This window comes from Corella eumyota, chromosome 3 (genome assembly GCF_963082875.1).
Source record: "Corella eumyota chromosome 3, kaCorEumy4.1, whole genome shotgun sequence".
NCBI classification, from domain to species: domain Eukaryota; kingdom Metazoa; phylum Chordata; class Ascidiacea; order Phlebobranchia; family Corellidae; genus Corella; species Corella eumyota.
This window is the reverse complement of record NC_137492.1, coordinates 18672295-18694828: the sequence shown is the minus strand read 5'-3', so window position 1 is coordinate 18694828 and position 22534 is coordinate 18672295. Positions and strand designations below refer to the sequence as shown.

At 29.6% G+C, this 22534-nt stretch overlaps 4 protein-coding genes across 6 annotated transcripts; 3 read left to right on the top strand and 1 right to left on the bottom strand.

Moving 5' to 3' along the window:
- Nucleotides 1–234: 234 nt before the first annotated feature.
- LOC145746004 (uncharacterized) lies at nucleotides 235–7971 on the top strand. Its single transcript, XM_082564181.1, has 10 exons — nucleotides 235–240; nucleotides 359–940; nucleotides 1089–1258; nucleotides 1559–1741; nucleotides 3144–3295; nucleotides 3632–4596; nucleotides 4881–5056; nucleotides 5265–5577; nucleotides 5727–5843; nucleotides 5992–7971. Exons 1-10 carry the CDS (start codon nucleotides 235–237, stop codon nucleotides 6652–6654), a joined length of 3327 nt encoding a protein of 1108 aa, XP_082420307.1. The 3' UTR covers nucleotides 6655–7971.
- Nucleotides 7972–8157: 186 nt separating this feature from the next.
- LOC145744638 (delta(24)-sterol reductase-like) lies at nucleotides 8158–11267 on the bottom strand. Its single transcript, XM_082562537.1, has 10 exons — nucleotides 10956–11267; nucleotides 10607–10762; nucleotides 10308–10434; nucleotides 10116–10213; nucleotides 9805–9964; nucleotides 9622–9728; nucleotides 9400–9540; nucleotides 9089–9286; nucleotides 8837–9015; nucleotides 8158–8565 (listed from the first exon to the last, which is right to left on the bottom strand). Exons 1-10 carry the CDS (start codon nucleotides 11121–11123, stop codon nucleotides 8415–8417), a joined length of 1485 nt encoding a protein of 494 aa, XP_082418663.1. The 5' UTR covers nucleotides 11124–11267; the 3' UTR covers nucleotides 8158–8414.
- Nucleotides 11268–11489: 222 nt separating this feature from the next.
- On the top strand, nucleotides 11490–19780 carry LOC145744854 (ceramide glucosyltransferase-like). 2 transcript variants are annotated; one of them, XM_082562814.1, is made up of 9 exons: nucleotides 11490–11650; nucleotides 12114–12231; nucleotides 12409–12547; nucleotides 12835–12937; nucleotides 13805–14019; nucleotides 14138–14319; nucleotides 14793–14879; nucleotides 17319–17508; nucleotides 18270–19780. In XM_082562814.1, the coding sequence occupies exons 2-9, from the start codon at nucleotides 12122–12124 to the stop codon at nucleotides 18447–18449; spliced, it is 1206 nt and encodes a 401-aa protein (XP_082418940.1). In that variant the 5' UTR covers nucleotides 11490–11650; nucleotides 12114–12121; the 3' UTR covers nucleotides 18450–19780. The 2 variants fall into 2 exon arrangements, with proteins under 2 accessions (XP_082418940.1, XP_082418939.1); XM_082562813.1 differs by having other exon boundaries at nucleotides 12111–12231.
- A 231-nt stretch (nucleotides 19781–20011) lies between these two features.
- Nucleotides 20012–22533, top strand: LOC145744681 (uncharacterized). 2 transcript variants are annotated; one of them, XM_082562594.1, is made up of 6 exons: nucleotides 20012–20043; nucleotides 20661–21349; nucleotides 21427–21756; nucleotides 21836–21902; nucleotides 22168–22217; nucleotides 22279–22533. In XM_082562594.1, exons 2-6 carry the CDS (start codon nucleotides 20671–20673, stop codon nucleotides 22398–22400), a joined length of 1248 nt encoding a protein of 415 aa, XP_082418720.1. In that variant the 5' UTR covers nucleotides 20012–20043; nucleotides 20661–20670; the 3' UTR covers nucleotides 22401–22533. The 2 variants fall into 2 exon arrangements, with proteins under 2 accessions (XP_082418720.1, XP_082418719.1); XM_082562593.1 differs by lacking the exon at nucleotides 20012–20043 and having other exon boundaries at nucleotides 20111–21349.
- Nucleotide 22534: the final 1 nt, after the last annotated feature.

The window sequence follows — 22534 nt, the reverse complement described above, 5'->3', positions numbered from 1 at the left end:
AACCGCATTTCAGAACAGTCTCAATAAATAAAAGGTAAAATATTGTTGTTAATAAATATTAGTTGGTTGTTTAGCAGCAGGATTGTTTAATAAGAGTATACACTTAATAAGGTCTAATTAATTCATATTTAGTTAGTTTAAAAGCTGTATTTGGTTTGTTTTCTAGTTAAGTAAGCAAGTGCCAAAGAAAGTCAAAAATTCTGAAAGTATAAATCTTTGTTATATTTTTTAAAAATGTCTGTCATTTTACGTTTACATATATTTTTATTTTATAAGTTAAATTGCTATAGTTTTATTGTGATTCTTTTTATATACTTCTGGCCATATAGGATTTTAATTTAAAACTTTTACTTTTTAGATGAATAGGTTAAATTCTCAACATCATAATAATGTTATTATAAGTGTTCCTTTAAACCAAACTAATGCTCAAATTAACACAACTCAATGGCACCATTGCAATGGAAACTCAACTCTAAATATCAAAGAAAACTTTGAAACTAATAACTCAAACATTAACTCTCAAAATATTGGTATTATACAGCCAACCATGTCAACGAGTTTACAGTTTAATAACCTGCAGTTTTCAGCATCTTTACCGGATCAACAACCATCTAAAATGTATGTCACTGCAACACAAAATAACATAAACAACAACAACCACCTTTTCCCACAAAACACAGAGTCTAGCTTATTACCGACTGGTTTTCAAAATTCAATATCAGCAACCGCTCGGATTTTACCAAAACCTAACCTAGAACAACAAAACAATTTTAATTCTGTGAGCCAATATAGTTATAACCAACAACAACAATATGTTCAACCTGTAAACACAGTATTACAACCTTCTGTTAATGAATCTACTTTAAATGTAAGCGTGCAATCGACGGGTGATAACAAAGGAAAACAAGAACGTATTTATCCTTGCCCCACCTGTTCTAAGGTAAATAATATTCTAAATTTTTAAAGAAGTCATAAATGTTCTTAACTTAATGTTTGCTTATGTAAAACAGCTTTTTATAGCATTAGGGTTGATTTATTTTCAAAGATGTTATTTTTTACTAATTAATTAATTTTTGTGTTTTTTAAAGCAATTTAAGAGGGGGGATCATCTGAAGAGGCATCTTCTAACTGTGCATGACCATGAACATCCTTATAAATGTGGAGAGTGCTCGAAAGGTTTCGTGTCAGTGAGCAGTTTACTCTCACATGTTGAAGCATCCCATAATGCCTTGAATGTTACGGGGCACTTATGTGTTCGGTAAGCTTAATTTTTATTTAGCTATGTATTAATATTTTAAACATGGTAAACTATTATCTAACTTTTATATATTGTTCAAGTATATATATATAAAATTCATTAAAATTATGTATTTAGTTAACTTTACCCTTTTTGTCTAATCTTTTCTTAGAACATAATTAAATTTTCTTTAAATCATGAATACTTAATGAACTTTAATAGGTCTTAAAGTAACAATTTGTTTTTTGCATTTTTAACCCTTTTTGAACAATCGCGATACATTGATTTTAAACTCTTTATTTGAATCATTTTTATTTTTAGCTGTGATCTTAGTTTTATGAACAACAAAATTTTCGAGAATCACAGTAAGAGTTTACATGAACTTGAAGATGCTGACTACATGCGTAAGATTAATAAAAGCAGTCGAACTTTTTCATGCGAGATTTGTCATAAAACCGTGTCATCAGAAAAAAATCTAAAAAGGCACATCAAGAAACTACATGGGTAAGAAAATATGAAGTTTTATTTGAAATAAGCTAATACCAAACCAATTTCCAATTACAAATGTATTACAATCTGATAGAAATTGTAATTTTCTTTCCTGTCTAGACAGTTAAAAGCTATTTGTTTATACAAGTCAATATTTTAATTTCAAACATCCAATTTAAAATTATTTTAATCTTTATTTAGAATTTAATAAAAATAAACAGACTTAATCAATAGGTGTATATATAGATAGATTATTACAAATTTGACAACAAAAAATGAAATTATAATTGGATTTAAGTAATTAGAACAAATTAAAACTGATAGTCCCAATTTGTGAATAAACATCAACTGACAATGGAGATTTAGATTCTAAATTGGGTCAATGACTTTAAAAATGCATGGGGACTCTAATATTAATGATTTGCTTGTTTAATTACAAGGGCCTCTAGGATGTGTTTAAATTATTTATCAGTTTTTTTTTCAAGTATTGCTAGTTTATTTATGTTGTGATTTTAAAAGAAAAGGGCTTGTAGTATTTGAATTAAAACTGTGTCAATTTAGTAACAAAAAGTAATATTAAAAAAATACTAATACAGATATTGATAAGTATATTTATATAGACTAGAAAAAAAAAATCTTCAAATTATCATTAAATTCAATCTGACAGTTAATTTTTTATTGTAAATATTTAATATTGGCAAGAAAGAATATTGCAGCTTCACCCGCTTTTTAACCTTATTTAGTTCTGCCTCATAAATATTTGATATGTTGTTTTGCAGTCAGTCGACTTAATCAAATTAAAAACTCAGTTTTTCTTATTAAATATTGAAGGCATCGAGTAAGTAGCACAGTTCATGCTTATTAAGTAACGTCATATATTTTATCACAGTCAGGTATTGAAAATTTTTGCTTATACTATTTAGTTATACAACTAAACTATTTCCTGTTCTAACAGTTCCTGTTTTTCAATTTGGTATTTATAGAAAGGTTGCTGGTGATATTAACATCCTGTTATTTAAATCAAAGTGTAAATAAGTCAGTCAATAAAATGAAATTTAAGGTTTCGTGTTAGCAAGATAAGCGAAACAACTACAAACAGTTTAACTTGTTCTGTCTTTTCTTGGTTTAATATTGATTTTTTTTACATTTAATTTTAATTAAATATGTAGGTGGAAAAACCGACATCCTGAATATAATTAAATTTTATATTAAAATATTAGATAATTTAATTAAGTAACGTTGCAGGAAAATTGCATTTAATAATTAATCTACCTAGAAATTTGTTACATTTTGTAGCATATATTATGATACACTGTATTCATTAAAATCCTATTCTGTTCTGCATTTAAAATCATCCTAACTATAAAACTACAAAAAACTTGGCAATTTTTTAACTAAAATCTTGTTTTTTTTGCAGTGAAAAGGGGGATAATAAGTTGATGTGTGTAAAATGTGATCAAGTTTTTACATCAAGTTTAAATGTGCAAGAACATATGAAACAAGTTCATCCTGATGACAAACTGGTTACTCAGAATATTTCAAATTTATCTCAAGTTATAAAAACTGAAGGTAAATAGTTTTTTGGTAAAAATTAAAATCAAGTTTTGGAAAGGTCAACTTCAAAGCCTAAGCGTAGAGTAACATTTGTTGTCCTGATTCAGTTTCGAGTTGACTTTGGCAGTTTGGGATATTATTGATTATAATTACCTGATAATTAATCTCCCAAATGGAAAATTTGTTTTATGCTTTGCACCTAACTTAAAGCCGCTACAGCAAAGAAGCAGTGTGAATTAAACTCGGGACCTTTTGTAGTAAAGCAAAGTGTTCTAACAACTACACCATTGGTTTAATCTTTTTGGATATTTTTTTAAAAACAATTTTTTTAAAGGTAAATATTATTTTTAGCAATGCAATCAAGACCTGAGATTCAACACCCTACGATCTCAACAGCGCACGAACAAATTGTTCTCCACAAACCTGAACAACTTGTCATCTCCTCTCACTCTTATGTTCCCTACTCATTACCACACAACACAAACTACATCAACACTAATGTCACCAAGAACCAGATGCTATATCAACAACAGCAGATTGTGAATCCACCACAACAGTTGATAATGCCTCAACAAAGCATAAGTGAAGAAGTAAAATTACCGGACCCAGAGTGGTTGAACCATGCCGCGATAAACACTTCAAACTCTGTACCTCAATTGAATATTTGCCAACAACAGGTTGTGTTAAATAGTGGACCTAAGCACTGCGAAGAAATAAACAAAAATATGAATCCTGTTATGGATTATCCTCATTCGATTGACCTTGGGGTCACTAACACTACCGACACAGTCTCTGAGGCATTCTCTATGGCTATGAAGACATTATCAGATTTCTCCTATTATGATCTCTCTATCAACACCCAGGATTATTTGCAAGGAGTTCCGGCTGTGTTCCAACCGAATGCTCCTCTTCCAATCTTCCATAATCCCAACCCAGCTCCTCTTGGCAGTACTCCTGTTCCTCTGGATGTTGCAGGAATCCCACAAACCATTGAAGAGAGCATGATTTATCCTCCACAGCCAGTCCAACCTTTCTCTGACAACACCAAGACAGTCATCCCGGAATCAACTCCTCAGAAGAAGACCCAAGTTGCTCCTCCTGTAGTAAACATCACTCCACATCCTCCTCAAACTGAGAGGATCGAATCTTCCCCCATGATCCAGGCTAGAAGGGGTCGACCAAAGAAGAGGAAAAGAAGGGAGGAAGGTGCGGAAGATGAGGATGACTTGTATGGATCACAATCGATGATTGTCAAGGAGGGGGAGGATGAAGAGTCACAGAAGTTTAACTGTACAGTCTGTAATCAAGTGTTCATGGTAAGATATTGCTCCTTAATCAAAATTTATATTTTTTGCAAAAATGTTTCTTTAAAATACATACAACTCGTATTTCTAAAAGTCAATAGCCCGCCCTACAGTCTGTATTTTAATTGTTGTAATATTACAACTCTCAACTAATATTTGCCTGTGATAATTTACCCTGCACCACAAATGGCAGTTTTATTCATTTTGTAGGGTTCACTAAAAATCTATTATATATACTTCATTATATGTATTTTTTTTTTCATTTTTAAATTTAATTTTTATGTTTACTTACTCAGGGAATAGATAACTTGATGCAACATGTTGAAAGTGTCCATCTCAGTGTTAACCCGCACGAGTGTTGTATTTGTAACAAGAGGTTTGCACAAGCTGGCAACGTGAAGCGTCATATTCGCTTCGTGCATTTAAGAGAACGTCCATTCAGATGTAGAGAATGTGATTCAACATTTGACAGGTAATACCATATGCTTTACTGTATATTAATTTTTGAAGAAAGCCCCTGGTTAAGGTAGACTAAAATACATATTCCAAATGATTTTTGTATAGGGCCTAAGCATCAATGTTAGTATTTAAATATAAGCACAGTTATGTTTAATAAGCCTTAATCTAAAAATTATATTTTGTAGATGGTAATAAATTTGAAATTGATTAAATTTTTACAGGTTATGTTACCTGCAACGTCATATGCGTTCCCACATTGACACCAAAGTCACAAACTCTGACACCTCCCATTTAAACCCCTGCAACTGCCCCGAATGTGGCAAGAGGTGCCTCACAGCGCACCACTTACGAGGGCACATGCAGCGCAAGCACTTTGCCAAAAACAAGAAAAAATCAGGCGAGTTCATGCAGAAGTACAGCCACCTTTTTGTAGAAACTGAACCCATTTTAGGAGCTAAGGAGTTAGATCACTTTGGAAGGCCGATTAAACCTGCCACGAAACCTAATTACAGCAACAAAAAACACCTGCACACTGTAAGTAATGGATATTTTAACACAGAAAAAAAATAATATCAAGATAAAATGAATTGATTTTGAAAAAGATTTTTTCAAATTATTACTCTATTTCTATTTTATCTTAACAGTACTTTGTCAGTTTAGTTGTTCTTTATATTTGAATACAGAATGAAGTGGTAAACAAACATCCTATTGAAACTTATCAACAAACTCAATCTCAACCGGGAATAGGAAACCGGCAACAAGCTGTGATTAATAATGAGCACAACAAGGGAAATTACTGGGTAATTCAATGACCAATTCATTAAAAATTTCACAGCTTTTAATTTAAGCAACAAAGATTTCCTATTTAGTTTTATTAAAAAACAAAATAAACAAGACTGTGTTTATCTTTATAACATTTTTAATTTATAAAGTGAATTTTTTTATTAGAATCAGGTTATGCAAAATGATGCTGCTCCCCAAAACATTTACCCTAACAACAACACAGCAAATCCAGCTTTTTCTAACCCAGTTATGACCCAACCCACGCCCCAATTTACCCAATATAATGCTACAAATAACAGTTTAAACAGTGTGCCCAAGCAACCAGTGTTAGTAAAGCAAAATCCAGAAAAATTTACTAACCGTTCACATCTGAAAGTTGGAAAGGAAATGAAAAAAATCTTCAAGGCCAAAATGATGCCTCAAAAACCCAAGAAAAAGTCGATGTTCCCATTTAAATGCCAACATTGCCCTAACCGTAATTTCTCCAGGCTCTCCCTGCTTAAAAGTCACATAGTTGTGAAACATCACAGCACTACCAACAGGCATGTGTGTATTAAATGCGGTCGCAACTACAGCTCTCGAAATCTACTTATGGTCCATTTCTACAAACATCACAAAGCACCGAAAATTGGAAAAAATTTACGACACCAAAATATTAAAACTAACAACATACCTGACGCTCAAGTGATAAAAGAATGTAACGGACAGTTTTCTCAGGTTCATGGTCGTTTAACAACGTTCAGAAATCCAAAGACAGAAGAAAGTTACCCTATTCAGGGCTACAGTGATCATATGTTACCGCATTCTCAATCAATTGTACAATCTTGAAACATATTTTAATCGTGCGTAGCCGTAGTACATTGTCGTATTAATATTTTAATCAAATACTGTTCATGGTGGTCATTTATGAGTAAAATGCACTGTGAAAAGTATAACTTTTATAGTTGTGTATTTTTCTACATTAAACATTGAAAATATTCAACTCTTCAAAAATTTAATCAAATCCTTTTTTAAATGAACTTTTATATAATTATCAAAAAGTGCCGAATACAAATTCAGAATTGGTGCTTTTACTATGTTTTGTATTTCACTGTTTTTTACATAATTTTATACTACCTTGAACTATATATATAAACATCAGTTGATTTAAAAAAAAAATCTGAAAAATATTTTTAATTTTTTATCACAAAGGTCGCTAAATCAAAATATGAATTTTTGTAAAAATTTACTTCATTTTTGCACTGCCTTTGTTAATGCTTGATTGCAAAGCAATAATAATAATAATACACAAAAACAAAAATGTTATTTTATTTGTGGTTTATAAATATCAAAACTATCATTTTTTTATTTTTTATCTAGTGTTTTTTTTATGAACTATCAAATTGAAAATTGGGGTCCATTAACTGTTAATTGCAACTCAAAAACAAATGAAAAATGAATTGTATTTTAATTGCACATTAAAATAAACATTGACAAAACTCTTGTGTTATTGCTCTTCTGTAAGTAACAGTGTTTTTAATGTTTGCGTATCTATTTCTCATTATCGTAAATGTAATATCATGTTTAATGTTGCAGTATGTGAGTTATTCTGTAAGCCTCTACTACTATTATTATTATTATTAAATGTCTTCAAATGTTTTTTTTTGGACAATTTTATTTTTCCAGGTTTTTCACATTGGTTATCATCGCTTACCTATGTGTTTTTTTTTTGCATTGCCAACTCTATTGTTATTGATAGAAAACTGCCAGTTTTGTATTTATTTAACCTTGTTGCAAGGACAATTTTTATGACCCTTTATGTATTTAAAGTTTACATGAACTTTAATGATAAGATTGCTAAAATCATGGACTAACTATTTTTAAAATATTGAAAACTTTCTGTAAGCTTTCAAGAGCTAAATTTTTTTCTGGAACTTTGTGTTATTATGTACTTGAATATGTGAGTGTATATTTGATGTATTAAGTACTAGGCACTTGTATATAGTAGTTGTTAGTTTATGCCTTGTTCACAAAATTGTAAAAACAAGTGGGTTAAAATGCTTATTCACCCATTTCGAACCTGTCAAGAAAATAAAGAATGATTTATTTAGTGAAATCATTTTTTATTTTTATCCGTTTTTGCCCATTTTAGCATCAATAAACATTTTCTTGGCATTTTTATTTTATCTTTTAAATTGTTTTCGAAAATTTTTAACTTTTATTGATTTTTTAAAGTAGGCTAATATAAAACTAATTTTGGTCTTACATGTAATAAGAATTACACACTTTTAACCTGTATTAAAACACTAAATTTTGCATACAATATAAACAAGGAATATACAAGATCACAGCAATTAAGAATTCTAAATTTCACAATGCAAAAATTAAGTAAATATTTTAAAACATGATATAAATAAATTTTAAGGCAACCTGATGCATATAATTAAATCTCGCATAACTTAATAATTAAGTTGCATAAATAATTTATAGAAATTAAATTAGAGTTTAAATATCATAAAGGCACAAAACAAAAATTGATTCTTCATTTGTAGGTTATTCAAACAACAAGACAATCAGAATCAAACCTGTTTCCAAAGAAAGTTATCAATTTATCGTTCTTTATGAATTTTTTGATAAATTCTCGGCATTCTTTTATCACAGAGTGGAATGTCAGCGCGAACTTTGTCATACAAGCTATGATCAAACATTTCACGGAACTCATCCTCTGGCATGTAACTGTCTGCATACAACATCTGAAATCTAGAGGTAAGTAATAAGTTAGATTAAACATGGCAAAAATCACTTGAGACCAGGTTATATAATAACAAAAGGACTTAATGTTAAGGCTGTGAATTTGGCAATTGGTTTTAGCCTTAAACCAACTTAACTACAGGTGAAAGCTTACTTTAAAATTAAGCCATTATGCTGCAAGTGATAATTTAACCAAGGATATCAGTTTAAGAACATCATTTAGAGCTTAAACTATTTTTAAAAATAAAATATATTGTATAAAAAAACTACAAATTTTTACCCATCAAAATCTTTTGTTGCTCTTTCCAACCTTCCAATCGTTCTTCGACTATTGAAATTTTCAACATGGGGTTCTCCATAAGCTCCTATGTCTACATACATCTCTGTCTTCCCTGTGGATGGGTGAACCATGCCTGGGTCATCAGGTAACATCAAGGGGCAAACCCACAGAGGATACAACTAAAGAAATTATGATCAGAATTTTAAAATATATTATTTGTACTTTAACTTATTAAAAAAAATTTAAATTCACCTTTATTTCTTTATGGAAAACTTTTATGCAATCCTCCAACTTATTTATAGGAATAATCATGTCTTGAACTACGTGATGTTCCTCATACAACTTCTTAACTGCTTCACCTTGGGTAAGTTTAAGGAGCGAGATTTTAGGGGGAACCAACCAACCTGCTATTAAGCGAAAAAGAGGGTGATTTCCAAACGGTATAATGTCCTAAAAATCAAAATGTTACACTTAATTACATTCTTGATGCACTTATTAACTTATATTTGAACATGTTAGCAATTTTTTTCACAAGTTATACATACAAAAGTAGATTAATCTACCTGCAACTCCCAAAATATGCTTCTTGTGTGTCTGTGATAATAATCCCTTAAAGGAATATACTCTACACTTTTTCCTTCCCTTAGAAAGCTTTCAACATGTTTAAAAAACCAGGGTTTGTACCACTTTCCAATCGCATTTAACTGTCAAAATTTTATATGTTTAAGTTTTTACATTAAGGACTTGATTGGGATTTTTGCTATCTTAACAGGACAGTAATTTACTTTGTTAGTATGGTAGGTGTCGCTGTAGTTGCCCGTCATAACAACTGCATTGTTTTCAGAGTACACCAAACATTCAACAAAGTCGTTTATTTGGGGTTTTGATGATTCTAAAATATCACGACAAGTTTAAAATACAATAACACATAAAATAAATTGCTTTAAAATTCTTAAAATAATAATTACCTTCAATAAAAAGATCGGTCATTTCTTTAAGTGAGTGTACAGGTTGATAGTTAAGTTTAACAAAAGGTTTAGCAGGGACTATTCTTACTTCAGCTGCCACTAGAAAACCAAGAGTACCATAAGACCATGGCACAGAATAAAACAAATCACTGTTTTCTTCCTAGGAAAAGAATTTATATTAAATTATAAAGACACTATTTGATAAGTAAAATATTTAAATTTTGTATTCCTTTACTACTATAAAACACTCAAAAACATAATGTTTTTAAGGCTGTTATTTTACTGGATAAAATAAAGTTAAGTTATCATACCCTGCTGCATTTAACTAATGATCCATCAGGTAAAACAAGTTCATAAGACTCACAAATATGCTGAAACAAACCATATTTATGAGATGAAGTTTCCACCCCTTAAAAACATAAAATTAATTTTTTTGGAATTAAATATTTATTTCAACAAATAGAGCAATTACATATATTAAAAAATTTTTATTTATGTTTTACCTGTTCCCATAATTAGGCCACCAACTGTTAAGTCATCTAACTCAGGTAAAACTGGAAGAGTCCATCCCATTGGTAAAAGCAAGGATGTTACTTGACCCATTGTTACGAGTGGTTCTAACCTTACAATCTTAAAAAAATAAAATTTTAATCTTTTAAAAAACTAAGCATCATGATGTAAGGACCTAAGGCTTTGGGTTCAATTCCCACCACCAACATAATCCATGAAAATACAGAAGTTATTTATTTTAAACACAATTTAGTTTCTATATAATCTTTAACAGTTTTAAAAGATTATTTACTTTTCTATCTGTGTCCACATCTAGAACATCCATCAAATTAATTTTTATTTTCTTCATATTTTTCTTGTATTTTCCCAATCTTATGGAGACTGTCATCCATCCTGGACGAGCAGTACACATTTTTCTACCATCCCCATTATCTTTCCATTCCCGAACCTAAAGACAATTTATACTTGGTAAAAGTTCTAATTTTTCTAACTTTGTAGGCACCACAAATAGCATTTTATACGAAAAAATCTAGTCCGCATATTTGCTTACTATATGCTGCATAGCATTGCATATAAGCATTGCGTTTTTTTAGCACGTGTTAAGTTATTTTAAGGTTATTTTTAGATTTAACAGTTCTTACCTGTCGTTGCACCTCTTTAACTCTTACGTCATGTTGATTCGGTGCACTATTCAGCTTGAATATAATTTTTGCCCGCAAAAACATGTAAATATCAAACAAAAACGAGATTGGTAAAAGAAATACGCATACTATAAGCCATCTATAGTTCACCAATATATATTCTAACATTTTAAATGCACCTAGTTGACCGTGTTTCTGCAATTAGTGATGTATTACTATAAACGGAATATTGCAAATTTGATCAATGGACCCGGCAGTTGCGCAACAGTTTAGTTTACCTTTTGCACAAATACAAACCTTCCTTGCTTACTCTCTCAACTCTAACTTGTTTAATATTGTACGCATTTTGTAGTCAAGGGAGTAGGTATAGAGAAAGAAAATGGAGTTGCGAAATCATCGATTTCAATTACGGCCGGCGACAAATTTCGTTTCGTATTACGATGACAAAGCATGTTGACGCACAATACAGCTTGGTATACCCTTTTATAAATAAAACGATCTAAATTCTAGGAGAGAGAATGGTCAGCAGACAGATTCTGTGGTGAGCATGTGATACCATTGACGAGAAGTAGTGTAGGGCGTACGTAGAAGTGCTTATTATATTAAGTTACCAAGGAAACAACGTAGTATTTCGTATTTCAAAATTTTCAATCGATTTTTTAATAAAATTACGCGGGGGATTTATAGGCAGATAGGTAAGTCAGTCTGTCGCTATATAGGCTAATAATGTGTTATAAAATGGCTAAAAAAAATGGTATCTATTATAACTGTGTAAGTACATTAATATAAAAACGACCTGTTCTGTTAGTGCTATCTTTCCTTTATTGTTAACCAGATTACTATAAGCCAGTTAGTAATGCAATAAGATTTAACAGTTTATAAACGCTGTAATATAACACTACAGTAAGCTGTAGTATAATTGGTTTACAAGTTTGGTAAACTAGAATGCAATGTCAGAATGTATTGGTTGATTAGGCATGAACGCTAGAACTTTTTAAATACATTTCTGTACATTTTAAAGCAACTTTTAAGGGTTTTCAATGCAGTAAATTAAAAATAGATTTTAGATATTCAAAAACTGTTTTTAAATATGATATTCATAGTAACAGTTGAACAGTATAAGCTACCAATTATAAAAATTATCTCTATTTTTAGCAGAAATAATAATGGTCTGGTGGTGGATTTCACTTGTATATTTTGTAGAGGGTGTAGCGGCGTTTGGAATTATTTTAAATTCATGTTTATTTCTTATGCATATCGTTGCCATTATATATTCGTAAGTTGGGTTCTAAATTTTTGTAAAAATTTGATAAATTAATGGAATATATAGGGCCTACTATATACTTGGATTTTTATGTTTTAAATGCAGATTGAATATTTATTTAATTTTGATAAAGTTGTCTATATCCGTAACATATTGTAGTTAAGTTTAAAATGTGTTTAATTTTTGCAGAAAATTTTATATGAATAAGAAGCCACCTGATTTAATGAAAGCTGAAGTTCAAGGTGTTTCAATTCTTAAACCATTGAAAGGGGTGGATCCCCATTTAGAAGAAAATTTAGATACTCTATTTAAAGTCGACTATCCAGAGGTAATAATTAATATTAACAAGTTTGGAAAAAAAAGAAAGTTATGTTAAAAGTTTGTAAGAATAGCGATTTACATAATGTTTGGGGTTTATTAATAAATATAGTTATTCTGCTGGTACACTTGAAGTACCAACAGTGTATACCCATTTTTGGGGGTTGATCTTTACCCCCTAACTTGATATTTAAGCCTATTTTACAATCTTTTATGTGACTGCCTTTTTAAATTATTGTTTTACTAGAAAAAAAAGCACACAATGATTAAAAAGTAATATGACCTTTCTTTTTTTAGTTAGAGATATTATTTTGTATACAAGATGCTGATGATCCAGCTCATGAAGTTGTTAATCGCTTAATTGAAAAACATCCCAACATTGATGCTCGCATTGTATCAGGTATGTCTTCTATTACAAATTTACAATATGAAATTTTAAACCTTTTTGTCAACTTTTACCCAGTTTCAGTTTTATGTATGATTTAACAATCATTTGATATTATATACTTATTTATTATTTTAAAGTTTTTTTTTCTGAGTCATTTCGTTAATTGTTTTTTATATATTTTGTAATGTTTCATTGTGTTATAAATTATTTAGTTTGATATTGATAAATTGCTGTTAATTGTTACTTCATATACAGTCCAAAAATACCAAAATTTGTAGTTACTTCATTGGTCCAAAAAAGGAAACTAAGTAAGGTTTAACAACATGACGTAAAACAAATATTAGTTTTAAATGTTTGTTTTCCGATCTCCTATTAACAGGCTTACATGATCCCACAAAGTTACCATTTTAAACTTAGTTTTAATTATCAGTTTATTGTTATATCGTCAACATAAAAATGTCCAAAGTTTAAAATGCCAAAAGTTTGCAAAAAAATTTTAATGAAGATTTTAAGCCTTTTACGACTTAGTACATATACAATAAAGTTTATACCTACTAAGTTGGTGCTTATGTCAATGTATTTATTGCCAGTTGTATTTATTGCCAAGTTAATGCATGTTTTATTTTCGTAATATATTCTGTAAACGTGACAGTGATGATTGGAACATGATAATGATTTAAACATTAATCCTTAGCTGGTAGACAACATTTTAAATTAATTATTTCCTTTATTTTAAAAAAATTGACATTATTTAATTATATCCATATTTTATATTGATGTTATTGAAACAAAAAATGTTAAATTGCCTGCAGCATTTTCTATTCATTAAACTTTAAATTCTAATTCTGAAATAAAATCCTAAAAAAAATTTTTTTTCAGGTGGTAAAAAAATCGGAGCCAATCCGAAAATTAATAATTTAATGCCAGCATATAACTCCATGAAACATAATTTATTTTGGATCTGCGATTCCGGGGTTCGAATCCTGCCGCTAACCCTTCGTGATTTAGTATCAAAAATGGGGGAAAATGTGGCCCTAGTACATGCAGTTCCCTATACTGCTAATAGAAAGGGATTTTCAAGCACTATAGAAAAGGTATTTAATGATTAATGAGTTTAATTAATTTAAAACTATATGTTTTTTTTTAATTTTGCCTAAAGTACAGACTTTCTGTTTCAAATTTTTATTATGTTTGTGTTCTTATTATTTTTAGATATATTTTGGGACCCAACATACGAGGGTTTATTTAAACGCCAACTTAATGGGAGTTATTTGTATGACCGGAATGTCAACGTTAATCAGAAAAGATTATTTTGAAAAATCAGTCGGAAGTTTAGGAAAACTTTCACAATATATCGCCGAGGATTATTTCATGGCCAAACTAATATCAGACAGGTATGTACAAAAAAGAAAAAAAAAGAATTAAATATTGGTCTTATATTATATTTATTATAAACATATGTTTTGCAGATTGTGTATCTGCATAAGTATTGTAATACAAAACTGTTATTCATCTTTGTTCAGTTTATAAATGAGATTTCAGTTTCCTGTAAGTCTGTTAGCGATTACTAACGAAACAATCTGTTAAACCTCTTTATTGTTGTATATTAAACAACATATTTACTTAACTACAGTAACAACATTTGTATGTGTGTGTCATTGTTTTGAAAAACAACAAAAAAACTTTATCAAAATGTTATGAAAAAAATTTATTTATCAGTAATTTTTAGTTTATAAATATATGTCATAAAATTGTCATCATAATGTTGCCGATGTAGCATAATCATTTGTTTATTAATGCTTAATTATGATTTTAAACGTGACATTTTTGTTGACAATTTTAATCATGTTTTTTTATTATTTTACAGTGGCTACAAATTAGCGTTGGCCTCTTATCCAGCTCTGCAAAACTCTGGGAACTATGGTGTCCGAAGTTTTATCGACAGAATGACAAGGTAAGAAAACAACAAAATGATATTAAACATTCAAAATACATTAGCAAATCCTTCCGTTACAAGCCCATACGATGTTCTTGTTAAAAGCTTAAGTTATTTTCTATGTCCAGTTAGTTAGGTTTGTATAAAATGGACACTGGTTAAGCATGAATGACTTAGGTTTTTTAGAATTTCTTTAAAGCTTATTTGTAATCCTACTAAGGTTAACTAGCTTGTGAGCTATTGTGTATATTACCCTACATTTTTTTGTGGAATTATTTCTTTGTAAGGCCTAAAAATGTGTAAGGGATTGTTTTGTGTTCGTTATTTCAATGTGTTGTGACGTAGAAAAAAGAAAGTGTTGTGAGCTCATTCTTTTAAGACACTTGATCTGTTTTCAATTTCGTTTGTTTAATATAATAGGAGAAAATTTTAACTTTTTTAAATTGTGACATCCGCCTTATTAAAAAATATGTTTAGTTTGAATTTTTCGATTGTTAAAAACTTTTTAATATTTCTCTATACCTTTGTTGTCATAAGGTTAAGGTAGACAAGCTGTAACTTGGCCAATATTTCTATTATTATGTTGTTTACACACTTCTATACCACTTTTAGAACATTGCCTCATTATTTATTTGTCTAAAATAAGGTCATGAATAATGGTTTACTTAGTCACACACATTAGATTGCTGTGTTTATAATTAATTCAGTTTGTTTACTATTTATATTAAAACTTGTGAAATTCGCGCGAAGGGAAAATATGGCCTAATAAACCAATCATTTCTAAAATTCACAACGTTGTCAAGTGTAAAATAATGCAACTTCCTTCTATAGTGGTGTGATTATAATCTGATGTTTTGAATTGAGGCAACATAATAGTTTTAGTTGTGTGTGGAAAATACCACAAGCTGCAATATTCACTTCTCATAAATCACTGACAAAGTCGAGTGGTAGGATATCCAAGTCAAATAGGGGCATACCGTATATGCTTAACCATGCTTACATAACATATTACGACTTTTGTTGGGCAGTTTTTTAATTACGCCAAGTTAGGTTGTTTAAATAATAAATAACAGAGTTAGTAATACGCGTGACGTCATCTGGTTATTACGAATCCCTCTGCTTTGCACAGAATGTTTATTTGTCGTTCTCTTTTTTATCTCGATCCATTTGCAGGTCACGTGGTTGAGTTGTGACTAATTTCCGCGCGGCTTAATATTCAACCGTCACAGGCGGCCATTACGTCATCGGTTAAGCGACTTCACGTGATCACGTGATGTAGTAAAGTTGTGCGCGTGATCGAAAACTTTGAGCGGCTTGAATTCGGATAAAATCGCGTCAAAAAAACTAAAAATAAATTTTTAATTATTAATTTTTTTTTGTCATTTTATAAAATAAAAAATCTAACCCTTAAAAGTGGGGTTAATATGGTGAATGGACTACATTTTGTTTGAAAATTGGGCGTAAAACAAAAAAACAAACAAAAATTTTAATTTTCTTCTTACTATATTTTTTAAGAAAGCGGCCCCGGCCTTAAGTAATTATATGAACGCCCGTTCGCTTGTCAAAACCTTATGTTTGTCTAAGTAAGTTAAATAAACATTTGTGCTTTGCTGATATCGTGGCCTTTAGTACTTAGGCCGTTTGAAAAAGCTAATATTTGATTATTTTATTACCATTGATTTTTGGACCTCTCGTGTGATATTATACTACCTATAGGTTACGTAATATTTAAGTACTCGTGTTTTATCGCGTTTTAAAAAGAAAAAATACTCATATGTTTTTTTAAACCAAACTAAAAATGTACAAAATTTTTTTATTTTTTTTTCGAAAAAAACTTTTTGTAAATTTGGCTTTCTAAAAAATTCTGTGATAAAGTAACTTAATATAGGGTTGTCGTAATATTCTCTATATACATACTAAAACAACGGAACCGACTCATAATGGGTTGGAGGAATAAATAATTTAAATTTCAAAAATAAAATATAAAATCGCTTCAAAATCTTGCAAAGTTCAGTGTAACAAATATGGAATGGAATTTACATATTGTAAGAAACATGGACTTTATATTGTTGCTATTACTTCCATGCAATTAATGCATTACATTTTGGCTTACAATCGTTATTGCTTATATTAAAATCAACAGCATCACATAATAAGGCCATTGTTAATATTACAGTTCAATCACAAAACGTTATCGTAAAATAAAGTTTAAAATGCTAAAAATTGGTTTATTTTCATTGTTTTTTACATTTCCTTATCTTTAACATTTGATAATTTTGAAATAGGGTTAAAAATTGAATAGTTTTCGGTATTTTAATTAAAGGAAAATTATAGGAAGTCAGCTATTACTTAAGATAAGACAACATATTGTGAACCTTAAGCTGTGTATTGACTTCCCTTTAAAATCAAGTACCAAATTTTTTAAGAAAAGAAAATTAAATAATTTTGTGTTTTTAGATGGACTAAACTTCGAATAGCCATGGTTCCTTTCACAGTAATTCTAGAACCATTTTCCGAGTGCTTTCTATCTGGTCTCCTGTTTTCGTGGTCATGTGTTTATTTCTTCTCCTGGAATATGTTAGTTGTGTTTTTATACCATGTTTTGGCTTGGTTTATATTGGACTACATGCTGTTTCGACAATTAGAGGTAATTTCAACTTAATTCAATCATAGTAAAAAGAATAAAACATTTTTTAAATTTTAAGTATTCGATTTTTTTTTATCCGATGTGATTTAAAACAGGCCATTTTTTGTAACAAAATATTTGTATTTAGTAATAAGAAATTTGCGGTACATTTTCTTACTACTAAAAAAAACACCCGCTTAACGCTGGTTATTTGAAGTCATTTCAGAAACTTGTTATTGAAAACGTTAAAAAATGTTATTATTTTATTATAATATTGCTGAAGGCAATTTTATATCTGTTTTTGTATTTGCTCACATTTTTATAGGAAAGTGATAAAATCAATTCGTAGACCAGAAAAAGACAAAAACTAGCACAACTTTACAATTTTTTAATATATTTTTTATATAATTATTAACATCCAAAATTTAAATTTTTAAAATTTTATTTTTTCAAAATATTTTTATTTTGTAATGGCAATCTTAACTTACCACACCGTACAATAGCACAGTAATTAAAGCGGTCAAGCGTTAATAGTAAAACGCCTCACTGCGTTAAAAGAGCCTTACAAAATATGCCCGGTATTAGGTTGTTGAAATAAAAATATTTTCAAAGGCATTTTGACTTCCTGAATTATTAGCAAACAGGGTTTAATATAAATAAACAGTAAAAGTTTGTTTTTATATACTACATCCTACCTATTATGTGTTTTTAACTCACGTTTTATTTTAATATTTTTTTTATAAACGTTCCAAAAATTAACTAACATTTTCTGTTTTTAAAAGAACGGCCATCTTCTTATGACAAAATGCGACTTTTTGGTCGCGTGGTTTGTCAGGGAGACCCTTACCCCCTACATAATATCCCGGGCCTTCTGGGACCCCACTATCAACTGGGGCGCGGGAAAGTACCGACTGCGATGTGGGGGCAAAGTCGAAGAGGTGGTCGACGAGTTTAACGTTTAGCATTAACACCGGCTCGCAAAAAACTGCGAGGTTTTCTTACAAACTATGACGTCATACAGCCACGTGGGGCGTGAGAGAGGGATTTTGAATAAATTATCGCCATGCAATTTTTTTCTATACTAACACTCTGTGATTTTCGCCGTCAACTCTAATTACAAAAGTTTAAAACATTTTTGATTTTTTGCTGCATTTTTAAAGATGATCCTTTGAGCAAAAACTGATTCAAATTTTTGATTTAAAAATTTTCAAACCCCAAATGAAAATGATTTTGGATGGGATGGCAATGACAAGGAAGAAAATCAGAAAAAAAAGTTCAGCGAAATTTGGTTCCACATTAATTACTAATTCGTTTTATTTATTTTTTGCTTGCACATTTCAAAGACGTGAATATTTATATCTTCGTTCTTACTTACTTATTTAAAAATTTTTTATTTTGAATCAAGGAATTTTTCAAATGATTATATTATTGTGTTTTTTTATCATCAATAATTTAATGATTAAATAGATATTTTGTATTTCAAAAAATGACATTAAATTAATAACAAAAAAATTAAATGCTTGATGAATATTTTTCCCGATATAACCTACGCATTAATTTATTATTTACCATCTAAATTAACGGAAATGACGTTGATATTTTGAAAATTGCGTCATTACCATTATACGTCAATTTTTAATTTGATTTGCACTTCATTTCTGTACAAATATCAAATTTAATTTTTAATCTATTCTTTAAGCACAATAAATATAAAATTTTAATTATTTTTTGTTAAAATTGTATTCTAATAATTACAATATTTTCTCCAATTATCTACGGTACTTAAACACAAAAAAATGCATTTTAAATTTCTGTGTTCAACCTAAGAATTTTATTGTTTGTAATTCCAATATTACTGCGATTGGCAATATTTTGTAATAATTTTTTTTATGTAAGTAATATTTAATTTTCTGGCTTCATACTTAATATATAAAACGGTCGGTGCATCAAAAAAGTTAGTTGTTTATTTTGTTAAATTAAATTGGTTAATGCCTTATCTATTGTTTTATTTTAATGGTCAATTGCATTTCTGTTATTCTGTAATTTAAGTTGCTGGTTGAGGCAAAAATGTAACTTAAATATTAAATATATAATCGTACTTACTATTCTTTTTGGTTGAAAAGTTACTACAAATTTATTATTTTCCCTTTTTTGTTTTTTTTCCACCACTTGGCTTCAGAATTTTGTTTGTTTATTATTAAATGTGCATTACATTACTATTCATTATTATATGTTCTATAATTTGTTAATTTTCTGGTAAAAGGGTCTGCTCAATTAAATAAATTGCACACGATTAATTTAAAAAATGGTTCTTGTTTAACTTTGTAGAATTGACTAAATTTTCTCTTAATTTTATTAATTATAAAATGATTTATATTGTTAACTTTAGGGTAATATTGTAATATATTTAGTTTTAAATAACTTTACTTTGAAAAATTATAAAATGTGTTTGAGGATAAAATAAATTTAAATACTTTTTTTTAAAGTGTCTACTTTTATAAAATATTGTTTACCGTGATGTAATATTTAGGTGACGTCATCGTGAAATTGAACAAGGTAAGTGTATAAAACATATTTATTTTAATTTAATAATTTTGATATATATTAGTTTAAAATGTAAATGGAAAATAAGTTTGGTGGATCGTATGTAACTTATTGTACGACTTATCTGAGTATAGTTTTTGTTACATTATAACTTTTTTTTTAATTTGTAAACTAATTGTTGTCTAAACAGGTTTGATCGATATGATCACCTATTGCCTATTATTTAATATTTTCTATTTCTTTATCAATTAAAAATCTGTCTACAATATATGTAATAAGCGCAAAGGTTTGGCCTAAGATGTCATATACTAACATTAGTAGTTAAACCAGCAACACTAGAATTGTGACACGTATTGTTTATTAGCTACTGCTCTCATGCTGTAGTGCCATTGAGTAAGGCGCTATAAACGGTATGAACTCCTGCTGAGCCAGTACTTAATCAGCAGCATAATTACCGGGCAATTATTATCTTTAATATCCCAAACTGCCACAGGCAACTCGAGACTGGGTCAGAGTAACTGATGTTACTTTATGTTTAAGTCGCGCATTCGACTTTCCCACATCGAGGATAAAGATATATACAAAAAAAAGCTATATAAGATACATTACCTTTATATATTAAATTTTAGATTAAGAAGAATGACTTCAAATCACTGCCATTCTGTATTACTTAAATCGAAACCTAACAGCACATCATCACACCGGGAGTTTTTTACACCAACTAATGAGGCATCTCGTACACTGCCAAGTTATCCATCTAACAACATTTCAATTGATGGTCTTAAAATCGAATCTGACGATCGAGATTTGTTGAAGATGTCGTATAATTTGCCGTGGCTACCTGTTTCCAAGGGCAATATTAAAAAACTAGCTCACACCCGTTTCGTGAACTCATCACCTAAAAGTTATCGACTTATGCCAGCATCTGAGGAGTCTACTGAAATGGACAGAACTAGTTTTGTGGAAAAATCGTCACATAAGTTTGTTCTTCCTGTAAGTTACTTTCTTGAGGTAGCAAAGTTATGGGAGATTTCTAACCGAAGTGAACTCGAATGTAGATTTACGGTTGCTGGAAATGACGAAGATTTAAAAACAACTCCCTCCTCACAGAAAGACAATAATAAAAACATTAATTCCAACAAATCAATGCCAATTTTTCATACAAATTCTATGCCAGTAAAAAGAGCATGCCCTTGGTCAAATTCTGACAAACCAATTGTGAATACATCCCGAAGAGCGGAGCAAGATCTTCTTTTAAATGTTAATCGATTTCTAAAATCATGTAAAGAAAGAGACATCAACTCAGCTCGATTATCAAGTAGTGGCCTTATTATTTCTCTTTTTAAGCTTCTAAATTTTTGTAAATTATTTTTTAAAATCATTTTATGTTTTTAGAATCTGACGTTACAACTGAAAATATTGTTGGAAGTGAAACCCGGCGATATTTATCACAAATTGTTTCATTAATGAGCAAAAAATTTGCTTTTAAACTTGTGAATCAACAGAACGGTTTATTACCTACACAAAAAACTTTAAAAACTTCCGAAAAAAGTTTAAAAGAATTAAAACATAGTGAACAGAATGAAGAACGTTCGCCTCGAGTTAATGTTTTTACCATGACTGGTGAACCGGAAAATAACGAACAATTAGTTATAATTCATATTCCTAAAACTAAGGATGACAGTGTAGCCAAAATAAGTGAAAACACTGCTCAGATTGTATCAGGTTTGTAATTAATTTGAAATCTTTATATTTTTGATAAATTGTGGTATTAAAAAATAAATAATTTTGTGGGTTTTTTTAGAAACTGCAGAAGAACCTAATACTAAAAAACGCAAATCATCAGATAGCTCAGAGAATACACAAACAAGGTAATTTAAATTTATTTAAATATATTTTTTTTTGTCTATATCTTTATCCTCGATGTGGGAAATTCTGCTGATTAAGTTCTGGCTCAGCAGAAGTTCATACCGTTTATAGCGCCTTACTCAAGGACGCTACAGCATAAGATCAGTGGGGATTGAACCCACGACCTTATGTGTGGTGTAGCAAGTGTTCTTACCACTACACCATGCTGCCGGCTCAAAATGTAAATTTATTGATTAGGTTTTTCTAAGTTAAAATATTTTTGTTCAGTTCTACGCCAACCAAAGAACTAAAAGAGCCTAATGGAACTTTATCTAAAGGTTAGTTAAAAATAATTTAAAATTAAATAAATTGTGGTTGAAATTTTTTCTTTTGTTTTAGAATCACCCCTTACTATGGACACTACCAACTATACCTGTTTTTATTGTGATTTATATTTCACTGAACAATCTCAATGTGCCAGACATATGCTTACACACTTAACTAGTAGCATATTAGGTTAGCTATTATTTATCGAATAGGTCCTATTAAAATTATTTCAAGTTAAATTTGTTCTTTTATTTTTTATCATTCATGTAATACTTAAAACAATGTGCTTTTATTTTTTTTTAATGAAATGAATTATTTTTTTATGAAT